The 23,600-nt window shown below is 35.4% G+C and overlaps 1 protein-coding gene across 3 annotated transcripts; it reads left to right on the forward strand.

Moving 5' to 3' along the window:
- The first annotated feature begins 415 nt into the window (after nt 1-415).
- On the forward strand, nt 416-17,250 carry LOC138703531 (3-hydroxyisobutyrate dehydrogenase, mitochondrial). Of its 3 annotated transcripts, none has more exons than XM_069831481.1 (7): nt 416-676; nt 2,262-2,344; nt 5,901-6,079; nt 8,952-9,073; nt 12,060-12,270; nt 12,818-12,944; nt 14,202-17,250. In XM_069831481.1, exons 1-7 carry the CDS (start codon nt 595-597, stop codon nt 14,391-14,393), a joined length of 996 nt encoding a protein of 331 aa, XP_069687582.1. In that variant the 5' UTR covers nt 416-594; the 3' UTR covers nt 14,394-17,250. The 3 variants fall into 3 exon arrangements, with proteins under 3 accessions (XP_069687582.1, XP_069687591.1, XP_069687599.1); XM_069831490.1 differs by lacking the exon at nt 416-676 and adding an exon at nt 1,362-1,695; XM_069831498.1 differs by lacking the exon at nt 416-676 and adding an exon at nt 1,984-2,007.
- The last annotated feature ends 6,350 nt before the right edge of the window (nt 17,251-23,600 follow it).

Consider the following 23,600-nt stretch of genomic DNA (forward strand, 5'->3'; position numbering starts at 1 on the left):
TCACAGACGTTACAACGGTGACAGAGTACTGAATACGGAGCAGATTTCGATAGCGATATTTTGTCACAGATATTTCGCGTCATCAGTCACAGGTTTATCTGTGACAAAATATCGGTTTGTGAAATATCGGCCATCTCTATGTACGACGCTGCACGAGCAAATGAATTGACTTGACATGTTTTCCATTGCTGCTGGAAAATACGCCTACATGTTAAAAATGCTAACTTCAACCCTAGTCAACATACTCAGTCAACATATAAAGTCAATTGAGACTTGAAATGTCCAATGTAGATGTTAAACATGTTGTTGTTAAATGTTTAGGCCTAATAGAGGAGACGAGCCTTAAGTGATAATATTATTTTGTAAATGAAAAACTTACATTTCGTTATCTTACTGTATTTTGAATAAATATTTGGCTGTTCTTGTTCTTGCAGTTTATAATCAAGCTACAATTTACTTGTCTGTTATCTAATGTGTTGTTGTTTGCCTGTTTACATTCATTCAGTGACTTGGTTCTATGGTGACTTGCAGTCCTTGAAAACGTGTTTGCTTTACGGTTGATGCGTTAGAAATAGTAATTTATATTCCGATAAAATGACTATAATATTTCGGTATATTTCTGCAATACATCGAAGAAGAACCCTGTACACATGTAGTCACCAGTGGATATCATCAAGTTAGTTATTTCCTTTTCTTCTTTTTTTTTTTATATAGTTACATAAATGTTCCATGACATAGCGGTGAAAGTGATCAGTATAATATAGGCTAACTTAGGTTATATGATTAAGTTGTGAGTATTGAATATGTTAGGTTATGAGCCGACATAATTTTTAGTTTCGCATTATATATAAAGATCAAAGAAATTTTATGATGCTGCAAAAATCATTTGGAGATTTCCTTAATAGCTTTCTGCTGTTACAAATACTATATTTCCATGGAGTATTCAAATCGATTTGAATACCGTACTTTTCCGTATTCAGTACCTACGATGTTCCCGATTCCAGTTTTCAAGCAATTCTCAATAGTCCTACGGATTGAAAACGATCTTAATACGGAAGCTAAAGTTTCGAAAGTAGTCATGTTGTCACTCTGAGGCCTAGCTATACTACGCTATACCGTGCGTTTTTATTAAAGGGCGTCATGCCTTGCTGCAGCAAAAAGAGGGTCGAAAAAAACGCAATTCGGCTACTTAACTGACTGCAAAATGGTGAACGGTTAATATTGGCTCCAATTACTGCAGTAATAAATTCAAACCTAAAAGAACCGAACATGTTAAATAGTTTCCACTTCCATGATAATGGCATGGAATTATTATTACTAGACAATAATAAACATTGCAAAACATGTATTCCGCCATGATGGATCGTGCAGCAAACTTGTAAAGCGGTGTTTGGATTTGCTGCACGGTTGCTGCAGCGAAGGTGAAGCAAATGTAATGCAAGAATGGTTTTGCTATAGCCTTTCACATTTCGCTTTAAAAAACGCACGGATGTACAGAATGTCCCGCAGCGGGATGTCCATAGCTTACACCCTAGATCTACACCTTGTCTATGATCTACACTCATCACCTGGGATTTGCAAGCATGAATGACGTCACGCAGTGGGTAGACGCAAGATGTGATGGGAATATACTACCAGACATGAAAACATTTATCGCGGCATAAATACTGTACTGTCTTCAATACCACCACAATAGTAAGTCACAATCAGTGCTATTATTAGGGGTATGCTGTGTGTCACGACAATAAATAAGAAAAAAAAAATTCTTCGTAAAGAAATAAATACTCATAAAAATACCACACACAGTTGTATTCGTTTCGTTTGTTTTTCGATTGTAGTTAACAGACTGCATAGTACAGTCATTGAAAACTTCTTAACCATACGGTAGCAAATTGATCAAATCTGTAACACCCCAGGACAATTGCACAGAGTGCGGCAAAGCATGAAACGCAGGCTCAGGGCATGCATCGAAGCAGGAGGAGGTCGCTTTGAGCAATTTTTGTAAATGTGTGTTAAATGTATCACATTACCATTACCAATAAACCCATAACTCCCTAACGAAGGGTTTACGGACCCTTGTTCATAAGACTTTTTGTTATGATTTGGTGTCAGGAATATGCCCCCACATTTATGGACACATATATAAATACACCCTGTATTTCGTATAATGAGAAAGTAAAAACAGACAGAGTGGTAGAAGAAAAGGAATTTGTTTGCAGCAGTAGACCTTGTTGTTTACTATTTCATATCTTTCTTTCCAGATGTGAACTCAAACCTTAAAAGAATAGGATTTATTGGACTTGGCAATATGGGTAGACCAATGGCCAGGAACATCATTGCAAAGGTAATTACATAACATATTAGTTCTATGTACGTATTTGATTTTAGCTCGCTGTTGCTGTGAACAATGAAGACTTTCTCCAAGTTTTCCATCACAAACCGATGTTGGTTGTCTGGAACAATGTACGATATCGGGAAATGAAGAGAGAGTCATTGGATAAGCAAGCCATCATTACATAATTTGATGCTGATATTTCTCTACATGCTAATAGAAAACACAACTTGGAAACTATTTCTTTATTTTCTAGCACATCTACCACAACGTTTCCCACTTTCCTACCACTAGAGTTAGGTGATTCGTCTGTGCTTACTCATATTTTTTTTTTATTTTCACATTCTGCTGTGATATTTCGTAGCATTTCTTTGTAACACACAGGTATACAGATTTTTCTTAATGTTGGTTTTTCTAGTGTTTCAAAATTTGTGTATAATGTAAGAAAGTTTCTGAGCTCTGAACTTTTCAATTTATGTAAAAGAATATCAGATAGAAAAAAAGCGTTGCATAAATCTGTGTAATTTTCAGAGCTTTTTGAAAATGGGGTATGTGAAGAGGAAATTGCTTCGCCTAAAAGAACTTGTCTAGAGGTTGCACGTGAAGTGGCAATTCTATGTTTATTACCTGCTAAATGCTCCAAGACTTGAGATCGCTGATCCACATATACAGATTTCGCATATTTTTGAGAGAATAGAATTTTTCCGTCACTTGTAAAAATTCCACTAACTTCAACAACATATTGCTCCAAATGGGAATGAATATTTGACTTCACTTTCGGCATTATATCACTAATTACTTCACTTATGTACCAGTACTGCATAAACAATCTGAATGAATCAAGCCAATGACTCCGATTAGATAAGGGATTCCCCTTCGAGAGTGCGAGAGATTACATGCAGTCAAGGTCATGACGCAATACATTTAAGAAAGAAATTAATTCACATTGTATTTTCATTAATATGTAATATGTACGAGTTTTTGGATTGAATTTAAAAAATTAGAACAAAGAAAAAAAATGACAGTTTATGTATTTATAGCTAAATTATTTAAAATATGTTGGCTATTTACATTAAAATATTATAAAAATATGTATTTTTATGTTGAATAACTTTTCATATATAAATTACCCTGTTCTGGTTCGGTATTTTTGTCCTAGTTAGTCTTTTATCTATAAGCCAAAATATTTATTTACATAAAAATCCGTTCCCTAATTATAATGAATCAATCCATAAGAATAAGTCTGTAATTGTTTAACTGTTTACATGGTTTGTCTAGAATATCAATATTGAAATCCAGTGGTGGCTACTGAGGATGAGGGTGGAGGGCAACACCCCTCTGCATAAATTTCTTTTTTTCTTTCTTACTTACGTACTTACTTAAATTTTATTTAGACATTTTAATTATTTATTCATGATCGCGTCGTTAAAATCATGGTTTATTTTGTTACTATTATTAGCTTCGTGATATGGTATTTTTGTGCAGTGTGATGGTTACATTTTCTCATTTGCATTGGTCGTACAATTCCTCAAACCTACTGTTTATACAGAAGGCGCATGCCATTGTAATGGCAACGAAGCTCAACTCACAGTTCCTAACTTGAGATTTGGGAGTGGATTGGTCTTCCTTACCTTCAGAGTCTCGTCATGGAGGATACAAAATAGTGGTACGTGTGCATTTTCTGCCTACTTTGAAGACAGTGATTGATGAAAAGTAACTAAATTTAACATATTTTCCGTATTTACACTGTTTCACTAAAGCTATGGTTGTGCTTGGTGATCATCGCTGAGTGAACAGTGTTGGCGATGATCGCTCAGCGTTCAATGTCAGCTGAGTTGTTTCCTTTACAGCAAACATCATCCTCTTTGCTGTCGAAAGTATATGTCGTCAGAAAATTTGATAAAAATATTTTTGCTGAATCATTTAGCATTGGTGACATGTTTAGGACTTATTTTTCTAGCAGCTTTGAAGGGGTCCCCAAAAATACTGGCCTATGTAAAGGGAGTCTGCAGTGCTAATAAGTTTGAGAACCACTGTACTAGGGGACTATGTGAAAAAATGAGGTAAGATTAATTTTTTTTTCCAACTATAATTGGGTCAGGGCTACAGCATTGGGGATCAGCCTTCGTAATCTTAATATGGCGGAGTTTTATACTCAGTTCTATGCTGATGATTTAGTTATTTTAACTCTTGGACATCATGTCAGCACGCTGTTTGAGCTTCAAAATGAGGCTTTGTGCAGGGTGCAGCCATGGTGCAAGAGAGAGAGATTAAGCTTAAATCCTAACAAAACCGAAATGGTTCTGGTTACGAAGAAAAGAAAACTGGGAAATGTACTAAAAGTTTCCTTTTTTGGTAAGGACCTAGTTTTAAATAAATCAGTCAAATATGTTGGCGTAATCCTTGATGCCCAACTGATTTGGAAAACTCATGTGGATCTATCATACAAAAAAAATACTGCTGTCTTCTGGCCTGCAGACGAGTCTTTGGTTGTACCTGGGAACTACAGATGAAAATCATTCATTGAATATATTGTGTTATTCTACGCCCCATGATAATATATACAGTGGTAGTATGGTGATCCCGAACCTCGAGTTCTCAAGCAAGGATCTTGTTGGATCACATACAATGGCTTGCATGTTTAGGTATCATAAGAGCTATGAGGACTACAGTGACAAGGGCTCTTGAGGCCCTGTTGTGTTTGCCTCTTCTGGATCTTGCAATTCAAAACGCAGCCATGTCAGCTGCCTCTTGACTCCATGGTCTTGGCCAATGGATAGGAAGAGATGGAGCACTTGGACATACACATATTTGGAAGATGGCAACGGATATCAATCCTGTTGTTGGTATGAAACAGGATAGTATGATTCCTGCTCAACATGTAAATCCTCCTATTTGTATTATTCCTGATAAGGAAGAATTAGAGGGAGACTACCTTAAGCAATTTCCATTTGGTAGTTTGGTGTCATTTATGGATGGCTCCAGAACTGATAACAGTACTGCAGCTGGGATTTAGGTGTAAGACTCCTGAGTTTGAAATAATTTTTAACAACTGTCAAACGCAAAGAAATAATGATGATTTATTGTCATCATCATGATCATCATCATCATCAACAGGGATTAGGCCTTTCGACCTGTTCCATCCTCTCAAAGAAATTAATCTCTCCATCTCTTCGTAGGCCTTCCTCTGTCTCTCTTGCCTTTGGGTTTGTACTCTAGAATCTTTTTAGGAATACGGTATTCTGGCATTCTTTGTACGTATTGATTATAATTTATGATTTATTGTATTATGGAAAATATTAGGAACATAAAATTTTGAATTGTGAAAAATTTTGGCGTGATACACGAAAATGGATTTCATTTTTGCAACAGATGTGAAATTCTGATTCAGAAATACTCATTTTTACAACAAAAACCATGCAGACTAGAATTATTTCGGTTGAGGGAATGAATTTTTCATGGTGGAGAAATTCCCTCTTAAACCACTCTTATCAGTTCATCACAGTTTGCCTCAGAACTGCATCTCACGATAAGTCACGTTTTTATGGTTTTGCATTTATCTTTTCAGGGTCACAAATTAGTAGTTTATGATACTCATCACACATCCATGTCGTCATTGAAGGAATTTGGAGCTTCATTGTCAAAAAGTCCACAAGAACTTACAACCCAAGTTGAATGTGTCATTACAATGTTGCCAAATAATGCAAGTGTAATGGAAGTATATGAAGGAGAAAATGGCATTCTAAAGTAAGTACCATTAAAATATGTAGCAAATAAAAGTTTTTAATCATGTTGTAAATGGCCTTATAACCGAGCATTGAAATGTTAGCATAATATGACAAAAATAAATAATTACCATTTGATGCTTCCTTATAATCCATTTATTTTTGAAAGATGGCTGGGCTTTCTTCATGCTGAGACGAAAGAATCTGTAACATGCTTAAAACTAGTGCTTTTCTTCTTGAAAAAAAGGTGGTGGAACTTTGTAGGATATATTATAGGAAACGAGCACATAATTACTGTTCAGTGCACGGGAATTTCCTTATTTTTAACCTCATTTTCGTCCGAATTTAAAGGTGCATCCACACAGTTCAACTTTTCTTTCAACTTTACACATTCAAGCAATGCATGCAAGATTGGTATTTAATATTAATTAATATATATACGTAGTTAAGAGAACGTTCAAAATGGCGCACCATTCATTCATTCATAGTGTTCTGCCCAAGGGCAGGTCTTTCACTGCAAACCCAGCATTCTCCAGTCTTTCCTATTTCCCGCCTTCCTATTTGTCTCCCTATATGGTTCATATATCTTAATGTCGTCTATCATCTGATATCTTCTTCTGCCCTGAACTCTTCTCCAGTTCACCATTCTTTCTAGTGCATCCTTTAGAAGGCAGTTTCTTCTCAACCTGTGACCCAGCCAATTCCTTTTCCTCTTTCTTATCAGTTTCAGCATCATTCTTTCTTCACCCACTCTTTCCAACACAGCTTCGTTTCTTATTCTGTCTGTCCATTTTACACGTTCCATCCTTCTCCATATCCACAGACAGACACAAAATCTTCATGCATCTTAATTGAACGCATATTTTAAACTTGATTCTATCAACATTTTTTCCCAGATTGCATGCATATGCACATGAAAAACTGAACCGTGTAGATGCAGATTAAGACATTCAAGGTATAAGTGGAATTAAAAACATAATTATTAACACATTTCTCATTTCCATAATGAAAAATAGAACAAAAAGGTGCCGGAATGTCATTCCCTTCTGCCAGAAAAAAGGACTATACGACTTTTTGATTAATAACTTTCTCTCTCAATCTTCTTCTTCTTCTTCTTCTTCTTCTTCTTCTTCTTCTTCTTCTTCTTCTTCTTCTTCTTCTTCTTCACTTCATGGATTAGGCATATGCCTGTTCTGACTTCACAGTTGATCTCGCCAATGCTTTTTTATAATTACAAAATGTAGAATAAAATAAAAGAGTAAACATAACTTACGTTTCAACTGATTAAAGTGTTAAATAACAAACACACAAACAGTAATAGACTGCCGTGTTGCAGAGCTACTTATCAGCTCCATCATCTGAGAAAGCAAGTAAAGAGAACCTAACTATTGGATCCATTATCATACTCACTACACTCACTTTTTCTCATGCCTTTAACTAGGAAAGAAATTGTTAAGGTCATAAAATCTTAAAAAAAATAAAGTTTCTCATGACATTCCAAATTTTGTTGTAAAAGGTTATCTTATGTACACTATATTTTAATTGATCCACTTTTAATGAACGTAATTCTTATTTGTGTCTAGGTTGTTTTCGTGGCTCTTTCAAAATGGCGTGGAAAGAGCCCATATTCAACAATCACGACAAAAGAAAATCGAGAATTATAGATCTGTTTTTTTTCCTCCGTCTTTTTAATACTGGAAAACAATAATATACATGGTGTTTCGCAAGTACATGTTATTTATTTTGTGTCTGTAATGTAAGGGTAAAAATAGGTGCGAATTACGAAAACTTTGGATGATGTATTATTTAAACTCTGTGCACAGTGTGTTTAATAAGATCTTTATATCAAAAATAAACTAAAATGATCATGCAACTTTTTCTGAAAATTCTTAATTTCGAGTTGTTATGATGCAATACTTTTGAAGCCTTAGAACGTGTCATGTCCTCAAACATAGGAGATGTTTGTTATTCCTACACCACACTATAGTTGATTCAGAATTCAGTCCACTTTATGTTTACATTGTGCTAGTGTCATAGGTAACCTAACATGCATCACTGTTGTAGTTCCTGCGATCACCACGCCTCTTAAAGTTCTAGTTTATGTTGTTTTTTTTTATCCCTACTTTGCTGCAGAGCTCTGAAAAAAAGCAGTTCTGAGAGAAACGCCTTTTAGTTTGTATTGCATTTGTTATTCCTCCTTTGCTGCATAACTAGGAAATGAAGCGCTATCTGAAAAAGTGTCAAAGAATGTTTCAGTCTTATTTGTCCGGCTACATTACAAAGTATTTATAGATATTTATGTTGTTTAGCATGTCAAGATATTATATTATACTCGTATATTGCATCCTAACCTGGAAACTAAGGATTTTCAGAAAAAGTTATCATATTTTTACCTCTACATTACACCCACAAAACATTTACATATACTCGTACTTATGAAACACGTTGTATGACAGACATTGCTCTTCTGGAAAAACATTAAATACTGTCTGTTGTTCTATTTGGTTTCCAAAAAAGTAAATCTATAAATAATGTTCTGTTCTCATTCATGTATTGAAAGCATAATTTCTTCTGTAAATAAGAAGGATAAGGTACCGTAGTTGGAAAGTTTGTAAATCTCTTGAAAACTTTCAGTGCAATGAATCATGACATTCTGCTTAAAAAGTCTAGAATGTTATAGCATTAGAGGTTATGAAAATTTGTAGTTCTAGTCATTATCATGAAAAACTAGTAGGGGCCTACAATAAAATGAGGAGAGATTATCCTTACTTACGTTTACATAATTTGTGTAATTTATTTAATACACTTGTTACTTATTAATGTTGGTTACTTAATCGTTAACTCATTTGTTTGTTCTTCACTTTTTAATTTCTCATTTTATATCTTTTTACCAGGTCAGTGCAGAAAGGAACTTTGCTGATAGACAGTAGTACTATAGATCCAAGTGTATCACAAACTATAGCAGCTAGAGCAGAAGATCAAGGAGCAGTGTTTCTTGATGCACCTGTATCAGGAGGTATATAAAATTGAAGGCCAAATGCTATAGATCTAGCATTAAATATTAACATGTAAATTAGGCTACATAAAAATTCTGTTTAGTTTAGTGAGAACCTATCTAATGACTGAAAATTTGCGTACATAGCATTCACTATTATTGGGATACACTGTATAAACTCTCCCAGTTGCTTTCTTGCTGTAAATGCCCGCTAACTCATCAACAGGGATACCAATTTTTCTTCTGCTAAAGATCTCTTTGCTTATCGAACATGTAATGGACGGCAACATCTTCGTACAGCAGAGTCTTAGCAAAATTGTCTTCCTGACAAAATTTGAAAAAAAAAAATATATATATATACCATGAGCATTGTGTTCTTTGGATTCTCTACCCTTTCTCTAATATTTGCAATGTCAAAGTACAATCTTTGTCCATTCTCGAGATGAACATGAATAAGAAAAGATATCATGCGCCAACTCACATGTAAAGTGATCACATAATGCCTGGATTGAGACCTTATCACTTAATTATGTTCATTTTGGAGGCCGAAATTTGCTTGATCACTCCCCTTATTCACAGATATGCATATGTATCTTATTGTACTGACGCTTCTGCAAAACTGTGTGTTTGGTGAATAAGGAATGATCCAGCAATTGTCGATCTCAATTGTGTTTCCATATCATTTAATGGAAGTGCTACATCCACCCACTTCTGGAGATCTTCGCCAGTACTGTGGATAATCATTTTCGCCAGTCTTGGCTTGATTTCACCCATAATACATACATACATACTTATATAGTGTTCTGCCAAATGGTAGGTCTTTCATTGCAAACCCAGCTTTCTCCAATCCTTCCTATTTTCTGCCTTCCTCTTAGTCCCCACATATGATCCATATATCTTAATGCTCTCTATCATCTGATATCTTCTTCTGCCCCAAACTTTTCTCCCATTCACCATTCCTTCCCATGCATCCTTCAGTAGGCAGTTTCTTCTCAGCCAGTGACCCAACCAATTCCCTTTTCTCTTCCTTATCAGTTTCAGCATCATTATTTCTTCACCTACTCTTTCCAACACAACTTCTTTTCATATTCTATTTGTCCATTTTACATACTGCATCCTTCTCCGTAGGCACATTTCAAATGCTTCTATTCGCTTCTCTTCACTTCGTCATAATGTCCATGTTTCTGCTCCATATAATACCACACTCCACAGAAAGCACTTCATTAGTCTCTTCCTTAATTCTTTTTCCAGAGGTTCACAGAAGATGCTTTTTTTTTTTTTTTTTTTTTTTTCTGGCAGCAGCTCATGTTACTGCTTATAGTACACCTCAAGTATTTGAAGTTGTCCACTTGCTCTACTGCTTCTTTTAGTATTCGCACGTTTACCTTCTTTACTTTTCTTCCTACGACCATGGTCTTCGTCTTGTTTGCATTTATCTTCATTCCATACTGCTCACAGCTGTCATTTAGCTCGACTAGCATATCCCTTAGTATCGTCTCTTCTTCTGCTAACAACACCATATCATCAGCAAATCTTATGCACTTTATTCTTTTTCCTTCTATTATCACCCCTCCCATGTTCTGAAAACAGTTCTTCACTAAATCTTCCAAGTAGATGTTGAACAGGGTAGGTGATAAAGGGAATCCTTGACGTACTCCTCTCCCTATTTCACTACTTCAGACACTTCTTCTCCTATCCTGACTTTGACTCTTTTCATATAAGATTACTGAACAGTCTCCTCTCTTTCCAATCCACACCTATCTTCTTCAGGATTCCCATCAGTTTATTTCAATCCACTCTGCAAAATGCCTTTCCTAGGTCCACAAATATTATGTCATCATCATCACCATCACACTACAGTCCAAAGTGGACCTTGGCTTCTCTCACAACAGCTCTCCACGTCACTCTGCTCCCAGCCACAGTCCTCCAATTCCTCACTCCCAGACTTGTAACATCTCGCAATATTTCGTCCATCCACCTCTTCTTCGTTCTTCCTCTCCTTCTTTCTCCCTCCATTCTTGCGTTCATTGTCATCTTAGGAAGCCTTTCCTTCTCCATTCTTACTATGATGTCCTAACCATCTCAGCCTAATAGATTTAATGAAGCTCACTATATTCTCGCCTTCCAATAGCTGATCAATCTATTTTTTCGTTCTTTTTCTCCAGTCTCCTTTATTGTATATTGCACCGTAACCACAAAGACTATATACACTTATTTATTCTTCTCGAGATATCTTTCGCCAATTGTTCTTAGTAGTCCAATTGCATCCCTCGTATCTTTTCCCTTCCTGAAGCCAAACTGCTCTTCTTTCAACTGTCCTTCCTTGAACCATGAATGTTTTAGGAAATGACAATGAATAAATAAAAGTAATTAATTAACTAGCGGACTTACTCGTGTTAATTATGTAAGTCTGTGCGGCTTACAGCTGTTTCGGTGCTTCATCACACCATCCTCAGAGCCTACTAGATCTCGGCTAGTTAATTAATTACTTATATTCAAGTGTTAAAAGTAGTGTACGCAAGATTCATCATGGATTATCATGAATAAATAAACTTCTAATCAGAAATTGTAGACTTACAGAAAGAAGTTGCCAAGTCTCATTACTGTCCTGTATAGTTACCAACTTTTCCCAGTAAGTCCACGAAATGCATATTGTTTGTCAAAAAAGAAATTCTATTCCAATTGCGGCGATATGTCACACAAAGCAGAAAAATATTTTACGATGTATTAAGTGTCTGCAAATAAGGAAGAAACATAACATTTTGACAAATATTGTACCTACTACTTCTTTGCTACCCATATGTCCTGCTAGTACATGGACATAAATATGAAAGCAGCTCTACATTGCTCAACAGCATTTCTATATGTCCTGTGTAATAAATGAATATCTTTAAATAAATAAATGCACAAATAACACACCTGGGTTAGAAGAAAGATGTTATTTCTTTTTGAAATCTTTTTATTGCTAATACATTAAATAATACATTTCTTTCTGCATTACTTGAAGGTGTGAATGCAGCAAAATCAGGACAGCTGACATTTATGGTAGGCGGAAAGTCTGAATTATTTCCTAGGGCTGAAGAAATTTTATTGATGATGGGTTCAAGAGTTGTTCACTGTGGTTCAGTAGGATCTGGCCAGGCTGCAAAGATCTGTAACAACATGCTGCTTGGAATCAGTATGGTAGGCACAGCAGAAGCAATGAATCTTGGAATCAAGTAAGCATAATACTGAATATGGGATCACCAGTGCTTTTTTTCTGGTGGAACGCACCAGAATGGCGTTCCGGCACCTTTTGGTTTTATTTTCCATTACAGAACCGAGAAATGTGTTACTAATTGTGTTTTTATCATAATTTTTCTTTGACCTCTGCTTAGGTGTTGAAAATCTTAAAGTTGGACGAAAAGGAGGTTAAAAATGGCAAATTTCCCGTGCAATGGACAGTAATTATCTCTCTGTACATCATAATATATTCTACACCGTTCTGTCACCTTTTTCTCTAGAAGAAAAGCACTGGGAATCACTATGTACCGAACAGATCATGAGAAACATTACAAAATAAATAAGTGACGTTAATTGTTCACTACTGTACTTTCTAGGTAAAAGACTGCGATTAAATACATAATGTAAGCCTAGTTAAAGTTTTCTTGATGAAAATATTACATATAGCCTATCATTTTTTTGTTGTAATAACATCAACCATTGCGAAACTTTGTCATACAATATGGAGATAATTAATATATTATGTCTTTAATTTGTTTTTAGGTTGGGTCTTGACCCCAAAATTTTGATAAACATCTTGAACTCAAGTTCTGGAAGATGCTGGTCATCTGAAGTATACAGTCCTGTTCCTGGTACAATGACAAACGTTCCTAGTGCTAATGAGTATAAGGTATTTTCGATTTCTGTATGAGTAATCATTACCGTAATATTTGATTTTAATGTAGAGGTGCTGACTAATATGGATTTTCTGTAAATTATTGTCACGGAAAAAGGAAATCCTAGTTCCTGTCTTTACTCATTTGATATTGTATTGCAAACTGCTTGCCACTCCCATCATTTTCAATTAAAACTTTGAAGGATATCATAGAATGATGAACCCAGTGGTGTAGCCAGCGGGTGGGCAGGTAAAAAAATATGCAAATTTTTGTTTTTTTTTTTTATGGGAAATACTCAACATTAAAACTAAACCATGGATCCAAACCAATAGTTACAGTCGATAGCATTAAGGTAAGAAGTCTAATGAATGAATCACTGAAGTTGAAAACTGATGTAGATCTTACCTTTCATTACAGCAGCTGTTGAAAACGATGTCCAATGTTCACAATACAAACATTGCATCGTATTAAAAAAAATTTCGAAACTCTCGTTATATTTCCGCCTCTGAAATTTCAGATATCACTTGTCTGATTTTATTCTCCAGAGCTTCAAGAGTATGTGGATTGTTCGTGTACAATTTTTGTTTTAAAGTTCCCCACTAATAAACATCACAGCCCTTAAATCGGGGGAACAATTATACCCTCTTTTATGGCTCTCTTTTTGTTTAAAACAGAACCTGTTTCTCGCAATTTTCTGAATAACTTGGTTATGTATTGTCTCGAAGGTATTACAGCGTCACAAAACTGATGTAGAAACTTGCGAACGGTATTGTCATATGAGTTCTTCTATGGGAGAAATGTCTCAACTAGAAATATCTGTTGTGCAATACTGTATATCACCATACTGATAGCAAACACAAATAATGTTCAGTAACAAGACGTGTAGTAATGCAATAATGTGCGCTCAAGAAACACGTCAACTAAACACTCTTGTGTGCTTCTCACAGTCCACATACTCCATCCTCACTACTCGGGAATTTTAGGCCTACCATAATGAAACTAAATGCCCACCGGCACTGCTACAGCTTACTGGTGAATCGAGCAATGGATTGTGGGCAATCCCCTACATGGTGTGGTAACTTTTCGCTGTCTCTCTCTATATTTATAATACAGTAGTATGTTGGTAATGAGTTGTTGTTTTAATAATAATAATAATAATAATAATAATAATAATAATAATAATAATAATATTATTATTATTATTATTATTATTATTATTGTCATAATTCTTGTCACTGTACATTATTACTTATTATATTTTATTGTTACAGGGAGGATTTGGAACAAAACTAATGGCAAAGGATCTAGGTCTTGCACAAGAAGCTGCTACTAGAACGTCAACCCCAACTCCTCTTGGGTCATTGGCTTATCAGATGTATTCCTCTATGATAAACAATGGCTATGCTGAAAAAGACTTTTCATCTGTATTTCAGTTCTTCCAAGAACAAGAAAGGAATAGCTGAGGGGTTTTTCATTATTGTGACTGGAATGGAATTTACATATGAAGAGTTCGTGGGAAAAACGATGAATGGCACAGTTTTGTTAAGGTTGATGTCCTTACCTAATTCAATGGATCACTACGAAATTTAATGTTGTTCTTATGAAAAATGGTAAAAAGGAGAATTATCACCACGAATATAGTAATCCTTTCCTTTATTTTCTATAGAAACAGCACTATATCTTGCAGTTATAGACTCAATTAGATCATTATCTAATCCTTAGCAGAAATGTGACATTCATCGTTTTTCCCGCGAACTCTTCATATTATATATCCTAAAATTTACTTGGGAATTATACATTTGTTATTGTATGATGGTATTTGTTTCTTTATTCTTTCATATACCAAGTATAAAGATAAAGTTTTATGATGCTGCAAAAAGTTGTTGTTGTTGTCTAGTGCCTTGCATTTGGCAATGAAGCCATTAGCAGTCGTGCTTTCCAATACTGCAAAAAGTCGATTTTCAAATTTGTCACAAAATATACATTTTCAGGATCACTAATATTTAAAAAGTGTTACGTTATCTGTTATTGGACAGATTGTGTTAATATTCAATATCTGAGTGAATTGAACTGGTCATGATGCATGTGAAATATATAATTTATATGCCTACTCAAAAATAATGACTCTTCAGTAGAAAAAGTACACAAAATGGCAATTTACTACAAACTGGCTCTGTACATGTTTTCATATTTTATTTGTACATAAGATAAAGTGATAAATGAAAAAGTATGGGTAGTATGTTTTCAAAAATATTTGTCAGAGAAATTAACTATTATTTATATATTTATGCATTGAATGAAAAATTTCCTCACTGTCAGACATTAGGGCTGAAAAATATTTATACGAATTGCTTTACAAAATTAACATAATGCAATCTATAAACTATAAGAAACTGAACAATATAGAAACACTTTTTTTATAAACATTTAATATACTTACCCAATATACATAATAATTATGCTTCCATTTGAGAACTTCTTTGATATTTTAGGACGTATCCATGAAGCACACCATTTGTTTGCCCTCTTGGCTGAGATCTGGGTACGGTTTCATTTATTTCTATGGAATAGCTTGCTAAAATGTTTCTCAGGAGCCTCGTGATATAGTTCTTTTTGGTAATCTCTTTCAATAATCAGTACTCAGTTTGGCAGATCGAATGTCTTTGTGTAATTTATGAATATTGTGTTACTTTCCAGTTGAGTGTCTGAGAGTATCTTCTATGTCTTGAAGCCAACTCACAGCTATAGCCCTATAATTGATTTCCCTTTCCAAAACTCTAACTGCTCTTGTCACCATGTTGGTAACTCTCTCATTCAAATTTAATGTTTGTAGTTCTATTAGTTTCACAACATAATGTGTGATGCTTTGCGAGATTTGTCTTGAGTTACCGGTATCACTGAACTCCAGTCTAGAGAAATTTCTTTGTATTGGGCAAATGAGACCATTGAGAGGAAGTCAATTGTATTTGAAAGCAGAATAGATGAACTAGGCCCATTCTACAATAACATAGTAAATTGTGTGAACAATTTGAGCTTTAAAGGCATTCCACTTCACAAAAGTGAAAAAAACAGCGCATCTGTAAATGCAGGATAGTTTTATACAAGCATACAAAAATAAATGATAAAGACTAATAGTGACAGTAATCAAGAACTTCAGAACTGTGTAAAAGTTCTTCATCTTGATCAACTAATGTCTAGTGTGACATTATATTTGCAGAACAAGTACTCAAGATTCCAAGTTCATAAGCAGCAGTCACTTTGACCCCTTCGATACTATCTTGGTGATGGAAAAAATGTCTCTAGCTTTAGTGAATACTGTTTATTTAATACCATTTTGATCCAGTGCATGCTATTAATACCCCACGAACTGAAGGAAGACATAAACCTAACAGTTCCAAAAATGTGTAAAACTTGCTTAATTGTATAGAAGTTTAAGTTTTTGTAAACTCCTGAATGAAGTGTCAATAAGGATATCAGCAAAAAGGTACCTGCAGTTGCTAATTTGGTTTTGAGAAATTTCACACAAGAAGGAGATAAAGTATACAAGACATTATTGTATTTCATACAGATGAAATGTTAGGGATTAATGAATAGGTACGGTACAGAAGTTTGTGTTATCAGCATTTCATTATACTCAGGAAAACAGTACTGTTTCCTCAAGTATATAAATAAAAACTTTTTAGTGTATTAAAATATGAATAAGGATGAATTGTTATGAATAGCGTAGAATTCTTTCTATAGCAAATGAATAAGTAACCTGAGGAAACAGTAAGATGATCTAACATTTTCTACAACAGTACAAATTCACCAACCACACTGAACAGTATAAAATATTTTCTTCCCTCTATCGTATTTATATCTTACAATTATAATTTACTATGCACTTGTGTTTTGCCTGTTAATCTCTATTTCAGTATATATATATATAGTATAACCACAGTCTAGTATATACAGTCACGAAGTTTGAGTTTGAGGGTATTAGAAACAATAGACTGTGCAGGTACTATTTCGCATTGTCCGTAATGAGGCGATAGTAACAATCCTAGTGGTTAGCAACTATCTATGGATGCATATTTACTACGTATTGAGCTCCGTGACTGTATGTACTAGACTGTGATAGAACTCCTTTTTAACAAATATCTGAGAGATAATTTTTTTTCTGAGGGTTTTCCTTGAAAGAGGATTTACATAAAATGAGAAGGAAAGGCTAAAATAACTAGTACTAATTTGTGTGTTATATATAAAACATTAAAATTATTTAATTAGGCCTATAATTATTATTTACAGTACAGGCATATGAATATATTCTCTCTTATGGCAGATTCTGTAGCATTTTTTTTTAATCATATTCGATATCCCCACACTTATGAACTATCGATTGAAGACAAATTTGTAATATACAGTGAAACCTCCCTAAACGGACACCTCCTTATACCGGACACCTCTTCTTAACGACGATTTTATTGGTCCATAGGTCAAAATATCAAAACTCCACATTAATTAACCTCTTTAAGACGAACACTCTCTATTACGGACACGGACACAAAATATGTACCAAAAATGACGATCAAAACTTCTCTTAACGGACACTGCTTAAAAAAATATTGGAATAAATGTACATTGGAACATAACGTATTATGCGTAAACGTATTTTTGAAGCAGCCTGTAGCACAGTACTTTCACTCAGGCTTCTCGGGAGGCTTGACTCTCACCCCTCTCATAGTCCGCAAACCAAACGGGACCGACTGCTATTATGTGTGAGGAATACAGTAACTTGACAGAAGGATCGTATTTTTCTAGTAAAGAGAGACAAAAATATTTGACTCTCTTTTTCTTGTAAGGTTGGTGAAAACCGATCTTAATAGGAATAAACAAAGTGTGCCAAGGTCACACTAGTGGTTGAAAAATCTCTTGCCTCGGTATTTACAGTCTGCAACAACAAACGAACTGGCAAGCACGTGTTTGTGATGGCTCCGCGTAAATCTTTCACTTTAAAAGAAAAGGTAGACATGATCGACTATCATAGGCGTGAAAAGTGCGGAGTAAGAAAACAATCGGAAATGTTCAAGATAGGTAAAACACAGGCAACAGAAATTGTGAAGAAACAAGACGAGCTTCTCAGGGATTGGCACCTTAATGGTAATGAGCAGCGCATCCGACAGTTTCAAAGTGGGAGTGGTGCCCTTATTAACAAGGCTGTCATAGAGTGATTCAGCAGAATCAGAAGCCAAAATGTTCCTGTATCGGGACCAATGATTCAAGCTAAAGCGTTAGAATTCGCAGCTGAATTGGGTGATTCCGAATTCAAAGCTTCGAATGGCTGGCTTGAAAAATTTAGAAAGCGTCATGACATTAAATTCAGGTCTATTTGTGGAGAATCTTCTAGTGTTGATATGGAGACTGTTACGAACTGGGAGGAAAAGTTGCCTTCACTTATCAGTGGTTATTCTCCTGAGAACATTTTTAATGCTGATGAGACAGGGTTGTTCTTTCGTGTTTTACCCGATAAAACTTTGTGTTTCAAAGGGCAATCCTGTCCTGGAGGTAAAGTGGCTGAGGAACGACTAACCGTACTCTTATGCGCAAGTATGAGCGGAGAACGTGAGAAACCCCTCGTCATAGGCAAGTCGTTAAAACAATGTTGTTTTAAGAACATGGATGTAACGAAGTTCGGCGTAGATTGGAAAGCGAACAGAAAAGCATGGATGACGAGAGAGATAATGACGGAATGGCTGGAACAACTGGACAGGAAAATGATGCTTCAAAATAGAAAAGTGTTGCTGTTTCTGGATAACGCCACTTCACATCCAGACATCAAATTGAACAATGTCAAGGTCATGTTTTTCCCACCCAATGTCACATCCCTCTCTCAACCATTAGACCAAGGAGTGATCCAAAACTTTAAAGTGAAATACAGACAGTTAGTATTGAAGCACATTGTTTCAAGACTTGATGAAGATGGAACGTCACTGCAAAGTCTTATGAAAGGACTGAATGTTTTCCAAGCAATTTGTTGGATAACAAATCCATGGAAACAAGTTTCAACAACAAAAATTCAGAGTTGCTTTCGGAAAGCTGGTTTCCCTGCTGGTAATGGTGAAATGAATGTGGAGTCAGATATTTCTGACGAAATGAACACCACACAGAACCTCATAAATAGTGCAGGATACACCATCGGTGTGAATGATTATGTTTGTATCGATCTGGATATTCTAACCGAATGTTCTAGTGAAGATGCAAAAATGATCGTTCAGTCCATTCAGGAAAATGAAAATGGTGACGATGACAACCATGACAGTGATGACGACGATGATGTTGGTGGTGATGTAGAAATTGTCAACAACAGTGATGTTCCACCAATAATGTCATATAGTGAAGCGCTGGATTATGTTAAGCGGTTAAAGCAGTTCTACAGTGCAAAGGAAGATGAAAACGGATTGAGAATGGTACAAGACTTAATCATACATAATGAGAGCATTATACTGTGAAACCAAAATGTACCAAACAAACAAACATTGCAAGTTTTTTTTTAAAGAAGTGAATGTGAAATACTGTATTGTGTTTTAAATGTTATCAGTGTATGTGCCGATGTGTTTATGTGTTAAATGTATATAGAAGCTGGAATTCCTGTTTTTCATGTGAGTACAATACTAGTGTATAATAATTACTATAAACTTAATAGAGCATGTATTACAATTTTAATTTCAGCATTCAATTCAATAGTTTTATATAAGAGTAAATTGATAATTTCCTTACTATAATAGTTTTATATTATGAAAGCTTTTTTCTTAAAAACCTCTCTTATGCGGGTACCTCTCCATAACGGACACTTTTTGCAGTCCATATGGTGTCCGTTATAGAGAGGTTTCACTGTACCTTACATGTTTACTTAATGTTTTAATAAATACCTACTGTGTTAATGTTATACAGTAAAACTGTTGTTGTTGTCTAGTGCCTTGCATCTGGCAATGAAGCCATTAGCAGATACAGTAAAACTTCTTTTATATGTTTCACGCTATTACTGCCCTAGAAACAGTGAAAACGTTTCATAACACATCATGATTTAACTGAACAAGTTATGGAACAGTTACAGTATCACAATTTTGAGGGCTTGGTTTATTCCTTAGGAGCAAATAAAAGCAAGCAGTTCAAAATAATTTTTCTGTAAAATAATCACACTTTATTAAATTGATACCATTTCAGATGTTGTTAAATGCCATTTCAGTTATACATTTTTTTATTTATGCGTTTTTTCTTTCATACTTATTTAACAAGTTTTACTATAATACTTAATTAATTTTGTCTCATATGAGTTACTGTATATGTTTTACGAATTTTAGTGTTGTTGGTGCAATGTAAGCTCTAAACTCGTCTATTCCTAAGAGGGCTCTACAAAGAATCTACATCTCGTAACACGCTGTTAAAATTTCTTGAAATTTTTAATTCAGAAAAAAGTACTTTCGCCTCAGATAAAAGACTAGAAACCCTTAGAGTTACTCTAACAAGCACTCTTGAAGTCTCTGACTATTTGTGGAACAAGAAATTAAATACATACTGCTAAATTCAATCAAGACCCTCTTGAACGCAACTTTGGAAACCTTTGTCCACTTCCTTTGTAAATCAAATCCGTGGAATGTGTAAAGAAATAGAGGATAAGAAACAAAACAATTAAGGAATCAGCACAGGCCAGCATCAAGCAAAAGATAGTTTTAAATGATTCCCGATGCTATGACTGGGAAGATGAATTACTTGAACTGAAAAACGGTGCTCGTAAAGAATGTCTTCTTTATTATTTAACAGGATACATTGTAAGAAAATCTTCTAAAATTACTGATTGCACTAACTGTGCTGTTACATTGAGGAATGATAACTCTTCTATTTTATCAGCTGCTCTGTGGACAAAAATAAAGGATTATGGAACTTGCCCATTTAACACATCCTTCTAATGGTGTTTACCATGTATTGCTACCTACAAGTAGAGATAGTAGTTATCACCAAACTATGTTCAGCTGGCAGTATGTGAGACGATATATTTTACAAGTGTTTAGGCAATATTGAGGAAATCAACAGTGTATTCCGAATCTCACCAGTCTGGTGGCATCAATGACATCACAGTTGCAGCGAAATAAGGAACAAAACTGCTGGAAGGATCGATGCTGTCATGGCGACTGTGCAAGTTGTTGTCTGTGCTACGCTAGCAAAATTTTGCGAAATTTTCGTACTCCCATCTCGTTCAAAGAAAAGATAGCATAAACAATTTATTTCTTGAACCGGTAGTAATAACTGGTCCGTTGACATGTTCGCTCATAAGCCATTAACATATTGTTTTTACGTTGTGCTCATTACAAACAATACAGCAGAACTAAAGCAGAACACACCGCCATGTCACAACAGTGCACGATGTTATTCGTCTGCTAATTCCCATCCTATACAAGAACCAATCAGATTCACTGATGCGGCTGATGGAGACTGCCACCACCTCTGCAAGTTGATGGCACCGGTGGAGCATTAATGACGTCATCAGTGGAATTCGGAACACCGTGATGCCATCGGATTGCTCACCAGTGAGATTCGGAATACGCTCTAATATACCTTCATCAGGCAGCATAGGATGTTATTGTGAACATACATTGGACATTGTAGACAAGCTCGTTTTTAATTATTATCTAATGTGCTGCTTGTTTTTTCGTGCAAAAGAAGTCCGAAGAGAAATGATAAAAGGAAAGTCTGTTAAATCATCGAAGTCTGCTGACAGCTTATCAGGATGAGTGCATTACTTAAATCGTGTATATTTTGCATCTGTATTTGTCATAGCCTAGTGTATTATAGATAGAATTTATAGTTACAATTATAAATAAGCAGGGTTATATTTGTTTCGAAACTCGTATCTCACTGCAGGCTTTTCTCTGTTTCTTCCATTTTTTTTTCTCGCTTTATTATGCCTAGAGAGAAACTCCTATCCCATATCATATATAAATGGTAAGGCAGGCATCGTATTGAAATATTTTAAATGATTACATAATATGAACACTTATATATATATATGAGTTACTACTTAATTCTGGAAGCCATGTATTTTTCCAGCATCTCTTTTTTACCGTCCTCTATCTCTAATACGTGCAATTTCATTTCCTTGAGCACTCTCCTCCTTTTCCTCATTTAATGGGATTGCCTGAGCGTCCTCATGAAGATGTTGAGCCATATTATGTAGAATAAAACAACACAAGATAATTGAAAGTACCCTTTTGTATATATTTTTATTTTAGTTTGTAAAATAGTGAAGCTTTGCTTTACCTTGCAAAAGCATCTTTCTATTACAACTTGTTCTTTTCTTATTCACTTATCATACGATCTCTGTTCTTAAGTTACGACATTTCGGTACGGTGTCATTAGCTTAGGGGCAATTCCATATTCATTTTCACCAAGAAGTAGTGCATTCGCCCGATTTTCACTCATTACTCTGTGAACATCAGAATTCCTCCATATTCGTGAATCATGTACTGACCCAAGACACCTCACATCTACACCTGTGAATTCTTTAGAATTACATGTAGCTTGCACATAATACTTTACACTTCTTTTCTCGTAATGTAGTTGACTCTGTAAATGCTTGTTTTTGTTTTTTTAATCAACATGTGTGTACAAATAAGAGACCTATAATACAGTTCCAGCTATTCAGCTTTAGCTTTGTGTTGATAGTTAAAGAAAATTTGACTTACAGATGAGCCTTCTTTATCATTAATATTTTCATCCATGACTTTGTAAATTCTACGAGACTTAGTGGCTTCTATTTGTCCCCTTGAAAGGAGGGGCACTGACTGGGGACTGTCTTTGCACGTAGCCCGCTTGTATTGGCTAATTGTACTACCTGAAATGAAATGGTGTGGTATTGCATGTCTTAAAGTCCCCCGTGCTACCCTAGAGTATGAAGAATTCCTTTGCACCTTTCCATATAGGAATTGCCATGGTCCCTCAATCCCAGGTCTCTGAGCACTATGAGCTCCAGGGGAAGACGCATGGTACATAGCACAACCACATAGGAATGGTGTCCAGTTCGGTGGCGGTCTGCAGCCGACTACTTCAGAGCAAGTTCAAAATATGGGCAAGAAAAGAGAGATGGTGATGATAGAGGAAAAGGGTAATTATGATGACAAAATGAGCGCAAGGTCCAACACTGATGTTACCCAGCAATTCTGTTTCAATTGGGAAAACCTTTGCAAAAGCCTCAACCATGTAACTTGTCCCAACCAGGATATGAACCAGGGGCCGCTGGTTTCGCGGTCAGACATGCTAATCGTTCCACAGCAGTAGATGACAGGATGGCTCGAATCACACCGAGATCTTATGGCACTTTGATCTGGAAATTAGGTTCACTGATGTAAAGTAAGAAAATTTTTCATATTTTCTTCACTAGATAAAGCACCAGCTTTAATTTCGTTAGATTCTGTTAGAAAGTGTTGCTCTACCGGAGTAACACTTTCCTTCTGAAATCTGTAAAAGTCATTATAATCAACTGATGCAGAATCACTATCGATTAGTTGGGGCAGATCAAAGACGTTTTATACTTTGGGGCAGATATATTTGAACGTCAGTGTACCCTAGATCATTTTATATTCTATAGGAGTGTATATACCATAATGAGTGGTTGACAGGTTGGCATCACTGCACTG

The sequence above is a fragment of the Periplaneta americana genome, chromosome 1 (assembly GCF_040183065.1).
Source record: "Periplaneta americana isolate PAMFEO1 chromosome 1, P.americana_PAMFEO1_priV1, whole genome shotgun sequence".
Classification (NCBI taxonomy): Eukaryota; Metazoa; Arthropoda; class Insecta; order Blattodea; family Blattidae; genus Periplaneta; species Periplaneta americana.